Below are 22,459 nucleotides of genomic sequence, written 5' to 3'. Positions count from 1 at the left end.
TGTTATTATTTATTTTGTTTGTCTGCACTCCAACTCCTGCTAAGTTCTTTAAAGTCACCCAAACTGTGAGATTAAATGTGCACATTTTATTTTATGACACTATTCTAATGCTAGACAGCACCCCTTTTCACATCTTGAGTGAAATCTGTCCACTCTTTTCCATGTTTAGCTTCACAGCACACGCGTATTAGTCCAGCTGCACATTATGTTCACATCACTGATACCAAGAATATTCTTTATTAGGCAGATGTTAAAAAGAATGCACTGACCACCTCAGTTACCATTCAGTTTTGTTGCATTTTTTTTCATATAGCTAATTAAAGCCAACGATGACCTCCAATTCTTCCAAGTTCCTATCTTCTCTTGTGTTCCAGAAGAAATGAAATTAAACGGTTTTGTCACAACATGAGGACGAATAAATGACGACAGAACTAGTTATTTATTTATTTAGGAGAACGAATCATTTAAAACCTTCATTAAAGGGATAGTTCACCCAAAAATGAAAATTCTGTCATTAATTACTCATCCTCATGTCGTTTCAAACCCGTAAGACCTTCGTTCATCTTCGGAACACAAATTAAGATATTTTTGATGGAATCTGAGAGCTGTCTAACCTTCCATAGACAGCAAAGCAACTGAAATGTTCCCAAGTCCAGAAACGTAGCAAGGAGATCTGTAAAATAATCCATGTGACATCAGTGGTTCATCCGCAATTATATGAACTACGAGAATACTTTTTATGTGCAAAAGAAAGAAAATAATGACTTGTCTCTGGACTTGGGAACATTTCAGTTGCGTTGCTGTCTATGCAGGGTCAGGTAGCTCTCAGATTCCATCAAAAATATCTTAATTTGTGTTCCGAAGATGAACGAAGGTCTTACAGGTTTGAAACGACATGAGGGTGAGTAATTAATGACAGAATTTTTGGGTGAACTAACCCTTTAACTATTTCTCAGGACTCATCGGCACTTGGATCAAAATGATTTTCATTTTCACTGTATCGTGAAAAAAAGAAATATAATAGAAAAATAGAAAATATATAGAAAATAGAAATATTTCTTCTCGCAGCGGAGCCTCCAGTTCTCTCGCTCTCCCTGTAGTTGTGGATATGCATTAGTGCTGTTCATTAGCATATATTATGCTAATGACGGGCGAAACGCTCGTGTTATCCTCAGCACCTGAGATGCGCGCGAGGAGCAGCTGCAGTCAGACGGGAATATGCGTCGGTAGTGCCCATCGGTGGAAGACTGTGAGGGGAGAATCTCATTCCATTTCAAGTGATTCACATGAGTCACGGATGGATCCTATTTTAACTCCCGGAAAGAAACTTTTTTTACTCTATTTATTATTCTTTATCCTAATAGATCAAGGTAAGCAGCATGACGATGAACTGATGCGTTCTGCTCCGATTAACTGATCATCATACAGAGGAAAAATGCATTTAGATAATTAAATTGTATAATTAAGTTATATATTATTGTCAAGGAAAGAGTTGTATTGCACTAGCCTAAATAAACATTTTGGGAAAAAATATAATGATAATGGTCTATATGCTTAAATATCTTATCTGAAATGTAAGAAATTTAGGTGAGTAGAAAGATGTTCTGGTAATCATTTCTTCTCTTAATTTCTATTTTAAGAAAAAAAAAAAAAAGATTAAGATAAAAAAGATTCTTAATTTAATGTATTAAAAAGCTTACTTGAAATATAATGTATAATTATGTAAATATTATATTTTAAAATATATTATATATAATTAAGCGTTTATAAAATTTTTGATACAGAAAAGTCTTATATGTGAAGAAATTGTAATGAACGAATAGTGCAGCACTAATGTGATTGTAATTTGTTTATTTTCAGCACATATCACGTGGGGCACTGAAAGTCTGAATTTAACACACCAGCATGATTTTGAAAAGTGAGTATTAGCCTATTATTTGCATTTATGTGTCTATCCGATGTGCGTCATGCATTTTATTTTTTTTATTATTTAATTTTTTCATAAAGGATTTTTTTGTTTTGTTTTATAATCTACATTTGTATACTGGTAATGGTAAACATTATTTGCACATTTTAAGCATCTTTAAAATGTTGACGTCCTGACTCAGCACTTAACTCGCGCTAATTTGACGCATGTTTGATGAAATCACATGAAAGGTCTTGAGGTCTGTAACAGTTGTGAAACAGGCTGACAAAGCTCAGTCGAAACGCCTGTGAGTCTCTGGCTTTTCTGTTTTAACACAAGTGCTGATTAGCTGTGTGTGAGGAACAAACCGCTCCTTGTTCTCTGTGTCCCAGCAGCAGCGAAAGCAGCAGGATAATGCTGGAGAAATGGGATCCCGCTTCCCAAACGGAGCAGGTAGGAGAGCTGAAGCGATGCATTGAGAGAGCGCACAGGAAAACCTGCGCTAAATGCAATGCCATGAGGTTAAATGCATAACATTACAGAAAAACAAGGTGTTTGCAAAAGGTGTTTTCTTGATAAAAGCGCGCTTGAAAGTCGAATTTGTTAAACAAGTTTTGGTGAGAATAGCCTGCCTGAATGAATTAGGATCTAACTAAAGTGGAATAGGCCTATGCTAAAAATGAATGCGGTTTAAATTACAACATGTGATAGGCTATTACAATTATTAAAAATGATTATTATAATGACAATAAAAATTAAATATTCTCCCCTTGCTCAGTGATTCGAAGAATTTTTCAAGAGCCTATGATTTGAACAACAATTACATAAGTCTTTACTACCACCGATTCACCGATGCCGTGTGTTCAATAATTGAAGAAGAAAAGGGAGGTGCAAATTCTGTACGGATCTGAGAGCCTGACCCGCTAATATAAGACTTGAATCCCTGGGTATGGAGGGCCAGAATGGAAGCGTGTACAGGCTACGTTTAATTTCTACATCGGGTTCACAAATGCTAGCCACAAATATTAGAATAGGCTACACGTTTGTCAGGGTACATTTTATAAGTACGAAAACTAAAGTGCTCGAGCACTTTGCGTTTGACATTATACAAAATAAAATAGACAAAATAGAAATAGCTAGGCCTACTTACTGTTTCTATTATAGATTATAGGCCTATCAATAGGTTAACATAAAATTTGTGTTTTTAGTTTGTTTGTTTGTTTTAAAAGTTTTTTTGCATTTGGTTAATTGTCTTGATGCATAAGGTGAACGCGACAGATTGCGCCCTGAGAAATTCCTTGCGACTTTTCTTTTAAAAGAAGCTAACCCCCCTGACATGCATTGTTTAATTCGCACACTGAAAACACATCCCCCAGTGCTGGCTTTGTTGAGCTCTTTGGGACAAAAGCCGTCATTTTGGAGGCAGTAAAGCGGTTTCAGGTGTCCGCTGGGCGCTCAGGATTGTTCCCCAGAGCCGCTATTCACGGAGACACACTGGCCCCGTTCATTATGTCAGAATACATCTCCCTTGCAGCCTCGTAAGCTACATAAAATTATTGAACTCTCAGATATCAGGTGTGATGGGGAAATGCGGGCAGAATAGAGACGGTTTCGGTCAGATAAGAAAATGATTTAGTTCTGAAGTGGAGTGAATCGCTAATCGCTCTCATGTACCCCCTCCGGTGGTAATAATAAACTCTTATCCATGCTATGTGCAGCACATGCTTCCAGGTTCTGTACAAGCGAACAATGATTTATTATTAGATGAAGACTTTGATTGGAATTTCAGATTTGCCCTGTGGCGTCCGGCTTCTGGGTCTGAAATGAAATTACTAAATGAATTTCTCATGAAATTTTTCTCCATGAAATTAGTTCATGGAGGTCTTAATTAATCTGATAGCCTATAAAAACAAATTAAGGTAGCCTACTTGAAGGATAGACTTTGCGTTTTTTCACCTAAGCTTAATTAGTCAACTAATTAAAACGAACAGTTAGAATTACAGAAGCTTGTAACACAAAATTCTCACTGCCTTTGTATTTAATCTTAAAGTTAGGCCTATGTCTTTTTGACAATTCAATTTATTCTTTCAGTCTAAAGGCCCATTCACACCAAGTACGATATTGGTAACTATAAAGATCTAGTTTTAAAAATCGTTCTAAATTTAAAAGAATAGCAGAGTCCATGACACAACTATTGTTGGAATCACTTTCAAAATATTTATTTATATATTTTTATTATTTTTTTCCCACAGCAGATGAACGAAAAAACTTTGACAGCCATTTAGGCTGATGATACACTGTGCAACTTTTTGAAGAATGTTGCCGTCAACGGGCAACCAGGTGAGACACAGCGCCCACGACCAATCCTGATAGAGATTTGTTACCCATTCTCAATGGGAAAGTGCCCAAGCAACATTGCTCAAAAAAAGTTGCCCGGCAAAATTGCTCAAAAATTTGCCCCGTGTATCATCAGCCTAAGAATCTTTCCTGCATTAAGGCGCTCCAGCAGAATGTTATAGTCCACTGGTGTGTTCACTAATATAGTAATTGTTATAAAAATCTTCATAGTTATCCTTCTTGTGAACAGACTTTAATACAGCGGTCTTTCCAAGGTCCCCTTGGTGGGTAGAGCTACAGAACTTCAGCTTTGGTTGGCAAAAACTTTTCTAATAATTGACAAACTCCATGGACAACCCCCTGTTAAACAAGCTATGTGTTAACCTAAATTTTTTATTATTTTTCCTTAAAGAGATCCTTAGAGAGCAACACATCATCAACAGAACAAACAGAAGCACAGAAGCCATCACCCCGCAGAGCCACCGGTAAGAACTAAACTGAATGTTACAATACTTCAGGAGGACATGCTCTCTTTGTGTATATTTTGGGTCTTTGTGCAAACTCCCCTGTTGAACAACGCTCTGTGTTTTTGTTTCTTTTTTTTGCCTGAATTTTTTGTTGTTGACACCTGCACATATGTTTAGGGCTTCATCTGTAAGAAACTGTTTGTTGATGTGTGTGTTAAAGCAGCACTATGTAACTTTTGGCGCTCTAGCGGTTAATAAACAGAACTGCACACATCCCGCGGAAGAACATTCCAACCGGAGCTACTTCTCTAAGTTTATGTCTATGGCGATCCACGCAGGTATGTGTTACTCCGCAGCGGTGACGACCCGACCAGGCTACAATAGTCCAAATATAAGTACTTATTATAAGTGTACCGTAGTGATTCGGAATAAGAGAAAAACGCGGTTTGGAAGATGAATTCATGATGTACTCGCTCATTATATATATATTTGAACACAGAAAAAGTTACATAGTGCTGCTTTAATGTGGGTGTACAAGAATTTGCTTGTGATACTATTTTTATTTGTGCATTGCATTTAGTAATAATTCTAAGCTATTATATCGTATTAATAATTACTATGTGTGAAAACTTGTGATGCAAAAACCTAATTCTTGTTATGATAAACTCCAAACAATAAGAGTTATGCTAATTTGAAATATGAGAAAGGGGCTGCCCCCTCTTTCACTAGACATCTGTTCAACAGGCTGATGAGTGTCATCATTACACACAAGAGCGGGATTCATCTTAATGCTTCAATAACCACTTCAGTTACCAGATACCAAACACACACTTAAATCCACTGAAACACACACTATTTAATGAGCATTATTTGTGTCATGCAGGAGAGTGTACATCTCCTTGTCTGAATGGGGGTTGGTGTGTCCATCCAGACTCCTGTAACTGCACTTTATATCAGGCCACTGGAACACACTGCCAGACAGGTACTGTACTGTGGATCATGCAATTTAATCTCATTTTGAGAGTTTTGGCATGACACATAATAGATAAAATATTTCAGTTCCCAACCTAGGCTTTGAGCGAGAGATGACGTGCCGCTCATGGGGACAATACAACTATGAAACATTTGATGGACTTTATTACTACTTCCCTGGAAAATGCAGCTACACATTACTGAGAGACTGTGAAGACAGCACTCGGTCAAGTGTACATATACAGGTGATCTCTTATAATGTTTATAAAATGATATTTATTTCACTTTATCTCTGATCATTTTCTGTATCATAATAATAATAATAGTAATAATCAACATTTGCTACAGTATATTTTGTCACCTATAACCATTCAACAACAATGAAAAGAGGGATTGAGCAACACTTGTGGTGAAGAGCGTTTTATTATTTTTCAAAAATATCTACCATGGCATTTCAGCTTAGAATCCGTCATCAGTATATACAGTATCTACCACATAACCACCTATAGCTATTTACCAGAAAATATGTCCTTCACCAAATGGTTATTTGTTGCCTTTGTTGCCTTTATCTTAGAAATAAAGGTACAAAAGCTGTCTCTGGGGCAGCACCTTTTCGAAATGTATTAATAAATAATTTAGGTTACATTTGAAGTACTAATACGCATCCTTTAGGGGTAAATAAGGTACAAAGGTGAATCTTTTGAAAAGGTACTGACCCAGTGACAGCTTTTGTACCTTTTTTCTGAGAGTGTATCAGCTTTAGATGTGGTTCGTTTTAAGCAGGCTGCTGTTCTCTGCTGTGTGTGTGTGTGTGTGTGTGTGTGTGTATTACGCAGCTCTTGCCTGAGGAAAATATTTATTGGCATTCATAGAGAAAGTGATCTCATTATTATGGTCATTTATTCCCATTACAGTTTAATACAGTAATTACGGCCAGGGCCAAAACAGAATTGGCTTTGTTCTCCCAGACTCACTGATGGGAATCCAGAGGAGGTGAGCTAACTCAGCCAGGAGTTTCTTTAGGCCATTAGCTTAAGTACCAATATCATTTATCAATGAATTGAAAGGGATGGCCGACAGCAGGATTGGCCCGGCTGCTCTGGATAAGAGGACTCCACTCTTTGATGGTGGAGAGGAAGCGTCTTAAGAGCTGCACACTGTATTTGCAGACACTTTATGTTAGTGATAATCTGGTTTGCTTCCGCTCTGTTTTAGTATCGGAATTCTTTTGAACTTTAAATTTAGCTTCGTTTTGGGTCTTTTTTCACTTTTTAATATGGCAAGATTCTTATATCATGTGATTCATCTGCAGGTGCATAATGACCCAGAATGCAGTTCTTTCCCATACTCCTGCACACGTTCAATCAGCCTCTTCCTGCCGTGGGAGGGGGAGATTAGATTACAGAACTTCAGTGTTACTTTCAAGGGTCAAAGGTAATGAACATTCACATTCAACAACACTCCCTGTCACTTAACCTCAACCTGGCCTGTGCTATCTAAAGAATCTGTTCAATGATTTATGTGTGTGTGTAGTTCTAACTGAACATCCTCTCTCTGTAGTGTGCAGCTGCCCCATCACATCCACGATGTTGAGCTGGAGCGCATCTCTGACTACATTGTAGTGTCTCAGCCACAGGGTTTCACGCTGGCCTGGCAGGGACTCACTGGCTCCGTGTACATCAAGATGAGTCCTGAGTTTGTAGGACACACCTGTGGACTTTGTGGCAATTTCAACGCTGACACTCAGGATGACCTGAAGACCAGCTATGGCAAGTTTTACTCAATTTGTTACTGATTGTGGCATTTGAAACAAAAAAAAAACTGTGTGATGGAAAGGGACAACATCAGCAAGATTAAATTAAGATTAGAAATTGTAGATTTTATTTGGCAATATAGAAAAACAGTAAAGCTTTTGAACAGTAAGAAGAACGTAATGATTGTACAGTTAGTACAGGCCATTTTGTTTATTAACAAATGTGTTCTTTACTCTTTCACATAATGCCAGTCAATACCTGTGATATACAGTATTATATATAGCAATTCAAATTAAATCAAAATTAATTCTTTGCTTGAAAATCAGACAAGTACTGTAATATTTGATGAAGCTTAATGTAACTGACATGACGTAATTATAGAAAGTTGGAAAAAAACTTAAAAAAATTATATGTATAGTTATACATTATTCATAATTATTATGTATACAGTTTTTGAGAATATATTTACTTAAAAAAAGCAAAAAAGCAAAGATTATTGGAAAATGTTTTACAAGAAAATATTATTTCTTGCAAAATTTCACATTTATTTCAGTGTGTTAATGGGTTTTTGTAATTGTGAAAAGTACTAGCAATTTCTGTTTGAAAGTTGAAACAGCAATTTTTTTTTCAGTGTACATTTTAAAATCTTGACGATGATTAAAAAAAAGCTCAAACACATTATGCATCACTTACTGTGCATAAATGCATTGATCGCTGTTTTCTGCAGGTGTTTTTACACAGGATTTGGCTATGTTTGGAAACAGCTGGGCAGAGGAAGAGCCACAGCTGGGCAGGTGTCCTGTTGTTCCCTCTCTTTATCCATCGCCATGTGCCATGCAGGATCCTCATGTCTTATTGGTACTGCACACAAAAACACACACGCATACTGTATATACTTGTCCCACACCAACCAAAGCCTCATTTACCATGATACACCTGGTGAATAAGGACTCTGGTTCTTCACTGCAGAAAGTGGAGGAAGTTTGTGCCACCCTCCTGAAGGAACCGTTCCAGTCTTGCCATGAGTTTGTCAGTCCATATTCATACATGGCCAGTTGCTCCAATGACCTCTGCCTGTAAGTACTGACATAACACTGAACTACTGACATTACTACACCTACTGGAAAGCTATAAACCTACATTGCAAAACTACTGGCATTACTTTCCAAAGTGTTATCCTAAACATACTTATGCTGTTGATGTTATTGCACTATGTAACTCTTGTGTATGTATAATATTTTCACCTGGTGCAGGTCTGGTCCCAATGGTGATGTTGTGTGCCAGGTTTTCATAGAGTATGCCAGAGCATGTGCCCATGCTGGACATCCGCTGCATAACTGGAGATCACACTTTCCTGTTTGCAGTAGGTTACAGTGCAAATGCACAAATGTTTTAGATTTTTGAGCATATTTTGTCTCGGTGTTAAATGTACTGTAAATATAGTAACACATATTTCTGAGTCTAAATTCTTTCTAAATGAGTATTCAGATGTTAAATTTACAATATACACACACCTATAACCATACAGAATAAACCTATATTTATGTGCAGGCTGCTGCATTGTTTGACAGCTTTAAACAATCTAAAGTTTATCTCAGTGAACAACAAAGAATTGTTTGCACCAAGAATTGATTATTCTGGGGTGTGAATTGTTTCTAAACTATGGTACAAAAATTTGTGGTTGGGAAGATTTTTTTTTAAAGTGAAGTAACTCACACGAATATAATTATAAATTTGTCCTTTTTTTATTAATAATATATTATAATATTTTAACATTTTTAATTTATTCCTGTGTTGGCAAAGCTGAATCTTTATCAGCCATTATTCCAGTTTTCACTGGATTGGTACTCAAGTAACATTTGTTATTATTATTATAAATTTTATAAGAGTTGTGCTGCCTAATATTTTTTTGGAACCAAAGATAAATTTTTTCACTATTCTTTGATGAATAGAAAGTTCAAAAGAAAACCATTTATTTGAAATATAAATGTTTTATAACAATAATACATCTTTACTGTGACTTGATCAATGTATATGCCCTTGCAAATAAAAGTATTGTTTTCTTTCTTTAAAAAAATAAAAATAAAAATCTTACTTATTCAAACGTTTGATCAGTGGTGTAAAGAAAATACAGTTTATTGAATATTGGTAACAATTTATTGAAATATTGCTGTTGTCTGCATTTTATAAAAGGTCATGCATACAGTAATTTTACCACAGCTGTTAGGCATGAAACAAAGATGTAAACTCACTAACTCACTCAAGTAATCTTGAGTGCTGTATTATTTAATTTTTTTCTGAAGATATTCACGTTGTACAGTTTATCATTGTCAAATATTTAAGTTCTTTTGCAGTTTGACCATTTAAGTGTAAATATTTGTTTGCTGTGAGATGCATATTGTGAGAGTATGTGTTGTTCTTGGCTGTAGGTGTTGATTGCCCTGCCGAGCTCCTTTTCAGAGAGTGTATTACCTGCTGTCCCATGCACTGCAAGATCGAACACATGTGCATAGACAGCAAGCTGCAGTGTTTGGATGGCTGCTACTGCCCTGATGGTAGAAACATAACACTAAATGAACTAATCATAAGCTTTATATATGTGTGTTCATTTGTGAATGTTTGAAAATAATGAAATCATTTTACTGTCTTTAGATTTGATCTACGAGAATGGGGTGTGTGTTAAGGCATCAGACTGTCCCTGTGAGCACCATGGCATGCTGTACCCCTCCGGACATGTCATACAGGAAGACTGCAACAACTGGTCAGACATTATATCAACCTAAAGCAATGCATACTTGGTTGAATGAAGAAGCATTGATGCTTGTGTTTGCATTAATGTATGTATCGATTTTTGTTCTTGTCTCAGCACATGTGTTGGGGGCATGTGGAACTGCACTGAGAACAGCTGCCCAGGTGTTTATCTTTTTTATTTACCTTTTTTTATATGTGCCTCATGATGTCTACGGTAATTGTTTCACATTTCATTCATTCTCTTCTTTTGAAAGCATATTTTCTCACTTCACTGATACTAACTGTATCTTACTGCAATTTTATTATCTTTTGATTGTATAGATTTAATTTATTTAGTCAAACATAACAAATCTAATTCTCCCGTCTTCATATAGTGCTTGTAATTTAATACAAGACCTTATTCTAGAAGAAATACTTCTCCTTAATAACTCATTCCAACAATTTACTCTGATAAACTGAACAATATGTTAATGGAAATGCTGTACCATTCAAAAGTTTAGGGTCAGTAAGATGTTTTAATGTAAAGTAAATTAATACTTTTATTTAGCAAGTATGCATTAAATTGGTAAAATTATAAAAAATACAAAATAAATTATATTCATCAAAAAATCCAGAAAAATTGTGTCACAGTTTTCACAAAAATATTAAACGGCATAACAATTTTCAACATAGATCATTGAAAGAAATCTTTCTTGAGCAGCAAATCAGCATATTAGAATGATGTCTGAAGAAATTCAGGAATAAATTACATTTTAATATATAATTAGTAGTTTTTAATTCTAATAATATTTCACAATATTACAGTTTTATTGTATTTTTAAGAACATTAAAAAATCTTTCTGACCCCAAACTTTTGAACTGTGATGTACTTTTTTTTACAGGGGAGTGCTCTGTGACAGGAGATATGTTCTTCCAGTCGTTTGATGGCCGCATTTACACATTTCCTGCTACGTGCCAGTACGTTTTAGCCAAGAGCAGAAACTCGGGCAAGTTCACTGTGACCATTCAGAATGCACCCTGTGGAGCCGTAAGTCCCTGTGCACTTTCATGCTCTCCGCACCAACACAAGCTTCAAGTATTAGCACACAACAGAGAAAAGACTTAAGGCATGCCAGATGTAGCATGCCAAAGCTTTATTCATCACGTTCCAGAATTGCTCTAGTGTGGTGATCTAGAGAGTAATCTGGGGGCTGGAACACAGCTTCAGTAGACAGATTTGAGATTACAGCTTCTAGATTTGTGTGATTAGTCAAGCTATTGGCATATTAGCAGTTCGAGTAGCTGTACTTGTTAGTCTGTTAGTTAAATTAGTTGCTAAATTAGTCAGTAGATTAGGCACAAATAATTGCACAGCCTAAAGTTTCATTTCTTGGGTTGAGATGAAACAAAGTCCTAGATGCGCTTGTACCGTGATTAGACCCTGCTTAGCTTTGACAGATAAAGCATGAAACGATACAAAACATGAAGAGATTCTCTCCCTCAAAGCCTTCCTTTCCCGAAGCCCAGACCTGCTGATGCTAAAACTCAACACACGGAGAGCAGTCTGGTGTATAGTGTCACTGTCTGGACTCTGAACAAGCTATTCTGCTTATCTGAGCCTCTGAATGACAGAGCCAGAGACTTTGCTGATAGAGAGAGAGCGAGAGATGTATTTCAGTAAAGCGGCCGGTGAAAGATCCTCACATAGGCACCTGTTGGTAGCGTCCATCATTTCCTTGAATGGAGCAATTCAGAGTGGTTTATCTCCTCTGAACAGCTCTCAGTAACTCATTCACAAGCATAAATGCTTAATTCCTAAACGACATGATTACTGAATTAGTCAAAATTGAAACCGATGGACCCGATAGGTTTGTGTCCCTGTGCAGACATTCATCCATTGTGTTTGATGCAGTAGTTCTATAGCTGCTGATATTGTGTGTGCTGGTATGGGACGTTCTGACTCTGATTTTGTTTTGCTTTGTTATGTCTGCAGAATCTAGATGGTGCTTGTATTCAGTCAGTCAACCTGATGGTTGGTGAAGATCCACGTACTGAGATCACAATGAGCCATAGTGGAGAGGTTTTTTTGGCCAGCCAGTTCAGGATCTCACTGCCGTATTCAGATGGTAATGTACTACAATTGATCTGGAATGAGATGTTGGCATGGAAATGTGCTACAGCAATTGCAAAAATGAACCAAAAAGTACTACCATGGGTTTTAGACATTGACATTGTTGAAAGCACCTTGGAGTACCATGTAAATACCAAGATACATGAATTTCAGTACCATGGTATATTTTTTAAAATGACTTAATATTACCATGTGATGCTACCCCTTTACCATGGTACACTCTCAGAAAAAAAAGGTACAAAAGCTCTCACTGGGACGGTTCCTTTTTAAATAGTACACCTTTGTACCTTATTTATTCCTAAAGGGTGCATATTAGTACCTTACAGGTACACATTAGTACCTACAATAAATTGTACATTTTAAAACTTAAGAGATGCGATTTTAGTACCGTCCCAGTGACAGCTTTTGTATCTTTTCTTTCTGAGAGTGTACTGCCACATACTCTTATATTAGTAGATTAATATATTTCTGTGTTTTGTAATACATGTAGACTGCATACAGACACATATCCACCACACTTGATGTCCATCCATAATGCCTGGTTTTGTGTTTTGCTTTTAAAGTAGTTCTCTAAAGGGATAGTTGACACAAAAATGTTGTCTTCATTTACGCACACTCATGCCTTTCCAAACCTGAATGACTTTCTTTCTTCTGGGGAACATAAAAGAAGATATTTGGTTTTTTGTCCATACAACGAAAGTCAGTGGTAACCAAAATTGTTTTGTTACCAAAAACATCTTCATGTTTAGCAGAAGAAAAAAGTCTTATAGTTTTGGAACAAAGTGAGGGCGAGTAAATGATAACAATTTCAATTTTTGGGTGAACTATACACAAAAACCACATGCTACAATAAAAAAAAAAGTTGAAAATGTGTGTCTGTTATTCACAGTCCTTCATGTGTTTAAAATAGCGGTTTCTTCTCAGATGTGTTTCAGATCCAGGAGCTGTCGTCCATGTTTGTTCAGGTGAAGTCATCGCAGGGTCTGCAGCTGCAGTATAACTGGAGGGAGTTCAGGCTGTACCTGCAGCTGGAGGAGCAGTGGAGAGATGATACTGTGGGGCTCTGCGGAACCTTTAACGGCAACATTCAGGATGACTTCCTGTAGGGTTCACTCTACTTCCTGCTTTCTTTCTCCCTGTTTTCAACTTATTCTCCAACGTTTCTTCAATTTTTAAGTGAATTTTGTTGATTTGTTACTCTAGTGCACCCTCTGGAATGATTGAAAGCACACCATACTTGTTTGGAAATGCATGGCGTGTGTCTTCAGCATGTGTGGCGCGGCCCAGCTTACCCCAGCTGGACCCTTGTGACACACACCAGCAAGCAGGTGACACATTCGCCTTGTTATGCATAACCTAGCCTTTGTAACTTTGCAGATCTTTTTTATGCTCAAACAGCAACATTACAGACTAACTAAAGTTGAAAAAGTGAAAAAGCATAATAGGACCCCTTTAAGCTTTAGGTTTTGAGGGGATCTGTATGGCTTGAACGTCTGTCTGTGTGATTTCAGCCGCTTATGCAGTGGAGAAGTGTGATGTGCTGACGCAAGAAGTGTTTTCTGCCTGTCATGAGTACGTAAGTCCGGTGGGTTTCCAGCTACAGTGTCGCGCAGACGTCTGCAAATGTGGAGCGCCGTGCCTTTGCTCCATCCTCGCTCACTACGCCCGCACCTGCAGGAGACACGGAGTCATCATTGAGTTCCGCTCACACCTGCCTGAGTGTGGTCAGTCTAACACTTACACATGCATTCACTACCATTCAAAAGTTTAGGGTCAGTAAGATTTTTTTTTTATGTTTTTGAAAGAAGCGTCATATACTCACCAGGTTGATCAAAATACAGTAAAAATAATGTTGTGAAATACTAATAAAATATAAAATAACAGTTTTCTATTTTAATACATCCTGTGATGGCAAAGTTGAATTTTCAGCAGCCATTTCTCCAACCTTCAGTGTCACGTGATCTTTCAGAAATCATTCAAATATGTTGATTTAGTGCTCAAGAAACCTTTCTTATTATTATCAATGCTGAAAACAGTTTTGCTTTTTGTGGAAATCGCGATACGTTTTGTGTGATTTTATGATGAATAGAAAGTTAAAGTTTCTATTTGAAATTTGTAAACATAAAAAACGTCTTTGTAAACATAAAAATGTATATGCATGTGGCCTTTGTGTATGTTTTTGCAGCCATCACGTGTCCGTCTTCTATGGAGTATGGAGTCTGTGTGTCGTCATGTCAGCGTCGCTGCCTGTTTCTGTCTCTCCATCAGCCGTGTGGCGAGGAGTGTGAGGAGGGTTGCGTGTGCCCGGAAGGAACATACTTCAACATGCATACACACACCTGCGTGCCACGGTAAAAGTTCAAATATAGTCGTTTGGACTGCTTTATGGTGCTTTATAATGCTTTTTTTGGAGCTTAGCAGACAATCACTATGAACTGCTTCAAAATTCTTCTTTGGGTTTGGAACAACACAGAGGTAATTAAATTATGAATGATTGTTGATTTTTAATGAACTGTCCCTTTATAACTTTTAAAACAGTGCTTATCCATTATATTAGCTGCATAGTTAGAACTGAATGGAGATTCAAATGAAAGTGCATGAGGATCATGTTCATCTAATTTTGTCAGTCAAAAACACAATGCTATATAAACTGCTTCCATCCAACACTTCAACTCCACCTTTTTTCTATTCATGTCTGTTATGTACATAATATTAAATCATTTTTTTGTTCACATAGTAGAGGTTATCCATGGACAGTGTCAAGAATTATGAAAGTAACTCTGAATTGTGAAAGAAATTCTAAGCTTAAAAAAAATAAGCTAAATCAACACCCTCCTAATTTTCTAATGCTAGCTCTGTGACTTAGACCTAGATTGAGTTATTTAGTGTGTGTGAGAGTGAAGTTATTTGCAGTCCTCATTCAAGCAGGCTGTAAAATGTTATGGACCTGACAACCTCAGGTGTTGTATAACGCTTTTAGCCTCCTCACCCTCACATGGGTTCACTTCCCTTAAATGTCCCGTGTCCCACTGCCACATACTCAGCGTGTGCTAGAGTTACAGCACTCACGCTGGCAGAGGCTGAGAGAAAGTCAGGGACGTGATAGAGGAGGACTTTGGCCTCATACTCTACTACAGACTCAACCGCTGCACTGTGGCCTGAAGTCTCTCACCTCTAACCCAACTACTGTACTAGCTGAACTCTCTAAAACAGCTCAGAGAGATTTTATTGTCTCATAGGTCACGTGAGCCGAAACATCGCCATCATCCTCACTCCTTACAGCTGTACATTAAACATCTTGTGGTTGGCTGTGCTGTTATGCAGCATTGTGGCTTTCAGCGTTAGGTTAAGAAGACATTGTGTTAGTTGACTAAATTGTATAGAATTTCAGTTATATTTTCTCCTTGCATATGACATGATTGATTCTGAGTCAGATATTTTTCTAATATTTTGTGGTACAGGAGTGAATGTCCATGCAGTTTTCTTGGTGCTGACTATTCTCCTGGAGATGTGATCTTGACATCATCAGGTGTACAGTAAGATTGTCTTATTCACTCATATTAAATGCCACCACACTGTCAAGCTCTCCATTATATCACATTCCCAATAAAAAACTTGTGTTTTGTGTTTTGTCAGTGTTTTATCTGTATATATTGGTTTGGTAAAGATATCACAGCAGCCCAGTACAAAAGACTCACTGCCTCACATCAGTTAAAATCTTTTTTTTTTTTCCCTCAACAGAATTTGCCAAGATGGAAAACTTGTTTCCCAGAGCTCAATTATTGGTGAGTGTTGTATTTCAGCATCCTGATGTCGTTTATCTGTGTGAAACTCTTTGAATGTCTGTAGTGTTTGCAGTTTGTTTGAATTTTCATATCTACAGTGCTGGAGTTCAGTGTGTGTTCTCTCCTCTCTCTCAGATACCCTGTGTCCACCAGGGCAGTTTTATGAGGACTGTGGGAACCGAGTAGACGGCCACTCGGCCAATAAAGGTTTAGCCTGTGAACAGACCTGTGAATCGTATTTGCTCAACCTCACCTGCTCCACTCGTGAGCCTTGTGTGCCTGGCTGCGTCTGTCCCGCAGGGTGAGTAAGGTCTTTGTTGTCTTCATTCTTAGTGTCTGTTGTCACTTACAAAAACATACTATGGTAGACCATATTCATATACCAGTGGCAACTGGAGCCTCGCAATATTTACAAAAGTAGGCAAGAGACAAGATTATAAACGCTAAACTGAATGTGTTACGAAAGACTTATTTCAAACACTGTCAGTTCAAAGGTTTGGGATCAGTACAATATTTTTTAGTAAAACATTTATAATGTTACAAAAGATTTGGTCACACTTCACTTTAAGGTCCAGTTCTCGCTATTAACAAACCATTAACTATGACTTTTGCCTCAATAAACTCATAGTTTGCTGCTTATTAATAGTTAGTAAGGTAGTTGTTAAGTTTAGGTATTGGGTAAGATTAGGGATGTAGAATATGGTCATGCAGAATATGTGCTTTATAAGTACTAATACACAGCCAGTATGTTATTGTATATTGGTATATTGGTCCCTATACTAAAGTGTTACCAAAGATTTTTATTTCAAATGCTGCTGTTCTTTTGAACTTTCTATTCACCAAGCAATTCTGAAAAATCACATTTTCCAAAAAAAAAAAAAAAGAACAACAAGAGTAATAATACATTTCCTGTTGTTTTCAGCAATAAGAAATAAGAAATGTTTCTAGAGCAGCATATCAGCATATTAGAATGATTTATGAAGACTGAAGTAATATCTGTTGAAAATTCAACTTTGCCATCAGAGGAATAAATTACATTTTAAAGTATATAAAAATGGGAAATAGTTACTTTACATTTTAATAATATTTCCCAATATTACTGTTTTTATTGTTTGAATTACTGGCTGTTTGTTGCAAAGTCCCGCCCATTTGAGAGCTCACCCAATCATCACATAGAGAAAATGGGCTTCCAGACAGGACAAAAATACATAGATTAAAAACAAGCATGTCCAGTGAACAATCAAAAGGGACTCAAAATTACAAGTTTAGAGCCTCCAATTAACATTGATTTTTCTCCATTAAAATGAAAGATAAGTACTATATATGGAGTGGATTCCTTGCTTTAGTTCGACTAGTTAGGATTCCGTTGAATCCTACACACATATTTATAATACAGATAAAATATAGTAAAGAGAAAGTATAATATAGAGACATAAAGATAAAAGTGTTAATTAAACAAATTCATGCTATATGGGTTTTTGATGTAGTTTATTGTGAAGGCACTTGAAAGTTTACCCAAAAACATGGGACTATCATGGTGCTTTTTGTAAGTGTGCTGCTATTGTGCCATTTACTACTCTCTTCTTCAATTGGATGTTTTTGGAGGAATTTGAGTTTTACTGAATTTTAATGTGATTGCTTTTGGTGTCATCTATTCAATGTTTCCCAAATGCAAATGCACTTTTACAAGACTCTTGAAATGTTCCTGAGTATGTTTATTCTTCGTCTGTATTGGTAGTTTTATTTTTATATATTTAAAAGGTTAGATGTTTCCGTGTTTGTGTGTGATGTAGAGGATTTAGTAGGTGAATGGCTGTATGTGTATTTACGTGTGTGATGGGGCAGTGATCCATGGCTAAGCTTAGTGGGTGGAATCGGCCGAGTTGCGTCAGGAACTACTCATTTCCATTACACATGCATGCATACACTGGGATTTTTTTAGCTTATCTGTGTCACATAATGTTCTTAATCAAATTCCATTCAAATATTTTCTCCACATAATTAAAAACCTGGCAGATGCAGACCATTGACATTCCAAGCAAAGTAGTGTAGATTTTCAGAAGCACACAAACTCTCAGGCGCACTTTCACGGACAGATGACATTCTGCTCTACATGTTGAGGTCTCACTCGGATGGTGTCTGCCGGAGCAGGTGATGGTGTCGATACAGATCAGTTAAAGGGTCTCCGCTGACTCAGTGGGAAACTTTGCTGCTGTCTACGGCAGGTGAAAAGAGTTCTTTGTCGCTCAACTCCACTTCCCCCTCTTTTCTCCCCCTCGCGTCACGTTCCCACTAAAGGGGCCTCAGAGAGCACGACTCTTGCTCTATAGATGGATTTTTGTCATCTGATACATTTAATGCCAGTGTCTACACAAGCAAACTGAGGTTAAGTGCCATATCACAAGCTTAACTTCCTAAAGCCATCCTCAGCCATAACAGCATGATAAGACCTCGTCTCAGTTATCCTTTTACCAATACCAGCAAGAGATTCTGGGAATATGCCATGTTCTGTTTATATATATATATATATATATATTTGTGAGAAATTTTTGTTCTGTGAGATCTAGAGCAGCTCACTTTTTGTTCATGACACATTTGATTTGGTTGCTGCATATTGGAGTGTGTGCTGAATGCTTTCTTCTCTGAGATTAATTGCTGTCGATTTTTTCTTTTTTTGCACATTTGATTGATTTTATAATTATTTTTTACACTTGTGCTTGGGATGAGTATAACACTCGGTTTGTGAATCCTCAGACATTGCCAACGCTGAATTACAAAGGCAATCTAATACTCTCACTACAAAGGGAAAAACTCTCATGAAAATTCATCAGTCATGTAGTGAAAGGGCTGTGAGGTCACGGATGTATCTTGAGAGCAACTAGAGTCTCTACTGCACACAGAGGGGATGTGATATTTTAGATGGCTGTGTGTGTGTGTGTGTGATTCACCTTCTTCTGACTTATTGACCTTTTAAACAGAAAACCATTAGTCAAGAGCATCATGGGAAAGAAATATCATGGCTGAGATTCTGTCATGAGTGTTTAATAAATTCCTGCAACTCGATAGTTTGGCATCTGGGCTGGTGTAAATATGGCACAAAGGCCCCTTATGCCACTATGTGAAGTAGTGATGAGATTATTGATAAGTCTGGAAATGATTAAATGTGCCATACATGTGGTCTAACATCATTATAGTTGAGAGGTATAGTAGCAGCAGGATGTTGAATATGGGATATAAATTAACAAAAGCAATGTCCACAATGGGTGCCAAACTCATATTACACAGCAAAAAAAAAAAAAAAATTCTAAAAAAGTTTTTTTGTCTTGTTTTCCAATACAAATATCTAAATGATCTTAAATCAAGATACATTTATTTGAGAAGTAAAATGACAAAATAAACTATCAAAATTAATTGCATTTATACTTAAACTAAACGTTTTTCCGTTGAATTAATGTTCTTTTTATATTTTTTTCCTGTTTTAAGTGTAAACTCACTTAATTTTGATTTTTTTTTTTTTTTCAGAAAACAAGACTTTATATTTTATGTAATCTAGCATCTAGCATGTAATCTAGACATTTTACCTATGATTTTACCTATTTGTAACCATGGACCACAAAACCAGTCTTGTGATTTTCTAAATATTTAGATTTTTTTTGCACCCTCAGATTCCAGATTTTCAAATAGTTGTATCTCGGCCAAATATTGTCCTATCCTAACAAACCATACACCAGTGGAAAGCTTATTTATTCAGCTTTCAGATGATGTATAAATCTCAATTTCGAAAAATTGACCCTTATATGACTGGTTTTGTGGTCCAGGGTCACATTTAGCAAAGATTAGCTAATTCCAAAAAGAGATGCAGAAGGAATCCATTGCTGATTGTCAGTTTGCTATAATGCGTACATCTGAAAGCACCTAGAGTGACTGTAAAAGGCAGAATGTAAAGTATTTGATTGTTTGCCCCCTGGAACACTGTCATGAGTCTTCTGACGCTCTAGACCTTTTACGGGGACTTTCCAGCAGCCATACTCTTTTACACACAGACACATACATACACAGTCACAGCCCGTCTCATTCAGAGCGCAGTGTCTCACTACCAACAGTATAAATGTGTGTGTGTTAGCTGTGTTTGATACGTGAGCTAGACCTTACAAGCGTGTTGAATTCCTCAGTGCACCTGTTCATGCCCAGAAAATTAGTCCACTAATTACTGAAGATAGGATTTTTTCTTTCTATTATTATACATTATCACATCTCTCAGGTGTGCTTCTACTTTGGAGTCTTGTACTAAAGTTCTCACATTTCTCACTTTAGTTTATAATCTGAGGAAACCTGTGTTGATGCATGTGAATGTGACAAACAAATTAGTTGGCTAACAATGCTTTTAGGAAACGCACCTCACATCGGCTAGCGGCCACAGAGTGGATTTTTTCTGTAACTTTAGTCAAAGTTTGTTAAAGATGTTTCAGCATGGGTCGACGACTCGCACTGTTTCTCTCTTGTCCATTAAGCTAAGGGTGATGCTGACACCCCTGTCCCTCATGGGAGCAGCAGGTATAGGAGTGTTTTTGTGAGCTGGGGAATTCCTGCACTAATGAGAGAGAGTAATTACCCCCTCCTCCACCCCCAAGCAAAGTGGCTAATGGCAGCGATGCTTATTTACGCAGTAAACAGGTGCACAGCTGGATCAAATAACTGATAAGCTGCTTAAAGACATTCCTGTAGTCCATACTTCAAAATCAGCACATTTTCATTTGTCAAGACGGAAAGAAAACTACAAGAAAAGAAAGGCATCTTTATGTGGCTATGCTCTTGCTGTGCTATGCTATAGCATTCCCGGAGGGAATTCAGTCCGGACCCGCCTCCATTTTGTATTTCAAGAACACAAATTTCCTACTTTGATAAACGCATGTTAAACTTGTAAATCATATGTTTAGTTTTTTAATGTCTTTTTGGAGATGGTCCGAAATGAAAGCGAAGGCGAGATATTGAAACGTTTCCTTCTTGACATCCAGTGAGCGTATGGCGTTTGACATAATCGGACGACATTTCACCGCTAATATGAGTAGTTTTTTATTTATTTATTTTTGTTATCACTTAGGTTATGGCCATTTGACTTATAGTAACGTAGACTAACCATGTTCCGTACACAACAATGTTCCGTAAAGATTACGTTTTAGCGCCGATCGCTGAATAAATACTTCCAGGTCGTGCATAAACTATATATCAGTGTCATCCTTATTTCTCCCTCTTTCACCCCCGACCAAGACAGAGACCCCCCCGCCGTTTGTTTCAGTGTGATTTCAGTAAGTTTGCCAGGTGCGCCCACTGCGCTTGAAAATGGACGGTGGGCAAGCTACACTTAAATACTGCAGCTTGGGTGGGGAGACTACTTGAGCAACGAAAATGTACATTTCTATTTAATTTATGTTTCTCACAGTACTACAGCCTTTATGAAATGAATATTATGTTATCACAAATTGTTAAATATATTACCTTTTGTTGAATAAATGCTTTGAAATGGGAATTTTTAAACTTCGATTGCGGGCGATGACCACTTAACCTGAGACAGGCAGCAGTGATGATGTTTATATTCATATTGTCTTCAGAAAGATATGGAACCCATACATTGAGTTATTTGTGGCGGCCCGTCACAAAATCAAAACTGACCGCCACAAATAGATTTTCCAAAAGGATTCTAACTACTTCGTTGAATAAACTGAGCACTGCACGTTTCAAAATTAAAATGCAGCACGGGTGTTTTTATATGAATGTATAATTGAAAAGAACCGACCGTCTTCAGAAAAGCTTTGATGTCATTTTCATTTCGTCTTTCCTAGCGTTTTGTGTTTGATTACAGCCGTTACTGGGGAAACCGCTATATCTCCGCTCCATCAGCGCCTCCTGCTGGCAGAGAATGAATTTGCATGTGCAAGTCTGAGGGAAACACTGGTGTCTGTCAGCAAACAGAAACAACAAGCATGCTTCAGAACTGTTTTGAGAAGGTGCTTTGAGCCACGTATTATTACTATGAATTAGGCTACTACTACTACTACTACTAATAATAATAATTATTATTATTAATTAAATTTGCGCTTTGCTTGGCCATTTGTTGGGATAAACAGGAAAGTGTGTCCAGCTGAATTTAATTTGAGTTTTGTTAAACTAATTAAAAAGAAGCTTAGTTTACCGCGGAAGCGGTCGCGGCTGCGGTCGTGTGAAGAAGACCGAAGAGTGTAAAGACCATCGACTCTACCGTGCGACTCCACCGGGCAGGGACACCGGCAAAGGACATAAGTATCGCTTTTTATCTCTCCTCTTTCCACTTCTGTTTCAGGTTTTCATAAACTATTTCTTACTATGCGTCACCAAGTTGT

General features: G+C 37.2%; 1 protein-coding gene across 1 annotated transcript in view; it reads left to right on the top strand.

The window, feature by feature from the left end:
* LOC107722353 (otogelin-like) overlaps nucleotides 1-22,459 on the top strand; it is a 45,256-nt gene that overhangs the window by 430 nt on the left and 22,367 nt on the right. Inside the window, 25 exon segments of the mRNA XM_016530678.1 lie at nucleotides 1,184-1,200; nucleotides 1,203-1,229; nucleotides 1,232-1,370; nucleotides 1,861-1,918; nucleotides 2,299-2,359; nucleotides 4,656-4,728; nucleotides 5,594-5,692; nucleotides 5,770-5,927; nucleotides 6,995-7,116; nucleotides 7,243-7,451; nucleotides 8,164-8,294; nucleotides 8,406-8,512; nucleotides 8,690-8,799; nucleotides 9,866-9,991; nucleotides 10,089-10,197; nucleotides 10,303-10,349; nucleotides 11,069-11,214; nucleotides 12,160-12,292; nucleotides 13,222-13,399; nucleotides 13,501-13,625; nucleotides 13,809-14,021; nucleotides 14,483-14,648; nucleotides 15,759-15,833; nucleotides 16,039-16,082; nucleotides 16,218-16,383. Coding sequence (XP_016386164.1) covers nucleotides 1,184-1,200; nucleotides 1,203-1,229; nucleotides 1,232-1,370; nucleotides 1,861-1,918; nucleotides 2,299-2,359; nucleotides 4,656-4,728; nucleotides 5,594-5,692; nucleotides 5,770-5,927; nucleotides 6,995-7,116; nucleotides 7,243-7,451; nucleotides 8,164-8,294; nucleotides 8,406-8,512; nucleotides 8,690-8,799; nucleotides 9,866-9,991; nucleotides 10,089-10,197; nucleotides 10,303-10,349; nucleotides 11,069-11,214; nucleotides 12,160-12,292; nucleotides 13,222-13,399; nucleotides 13,501-13,625; nucleotides 13,809-14,021; nucleotides 14,483-14,648; nucleotides 15,759-15,833; nucleotides 16,039-16,082; nucleotides 16,218-16,383 — 2,839 coding nt within the window.

The sequence above is a fragment of the Sinocyclocheilus rhinocerous genome, unplaced genomic scaffold (genome assembly GCF_001515625.1).
Source record: "Sinocyclocheilus rhinocerous isolate Xijiao unplaced genomic scaffold, SAMN03320098_v1.1 scaffold1115, whole genome shotgun sequence".
NCBI lineage: Eukaryota > Metazoa > Chordata > Actinopteri > Cypriniformes > Cyprinidae > Sinocyclocheilus > Sinocyclocheilus rhinocerous.
The sequence above is the reverse complement of the archived record's forward strand: the minus strand, read 5'-3'. Positions and strand labels throughout refer to the sequence as shown.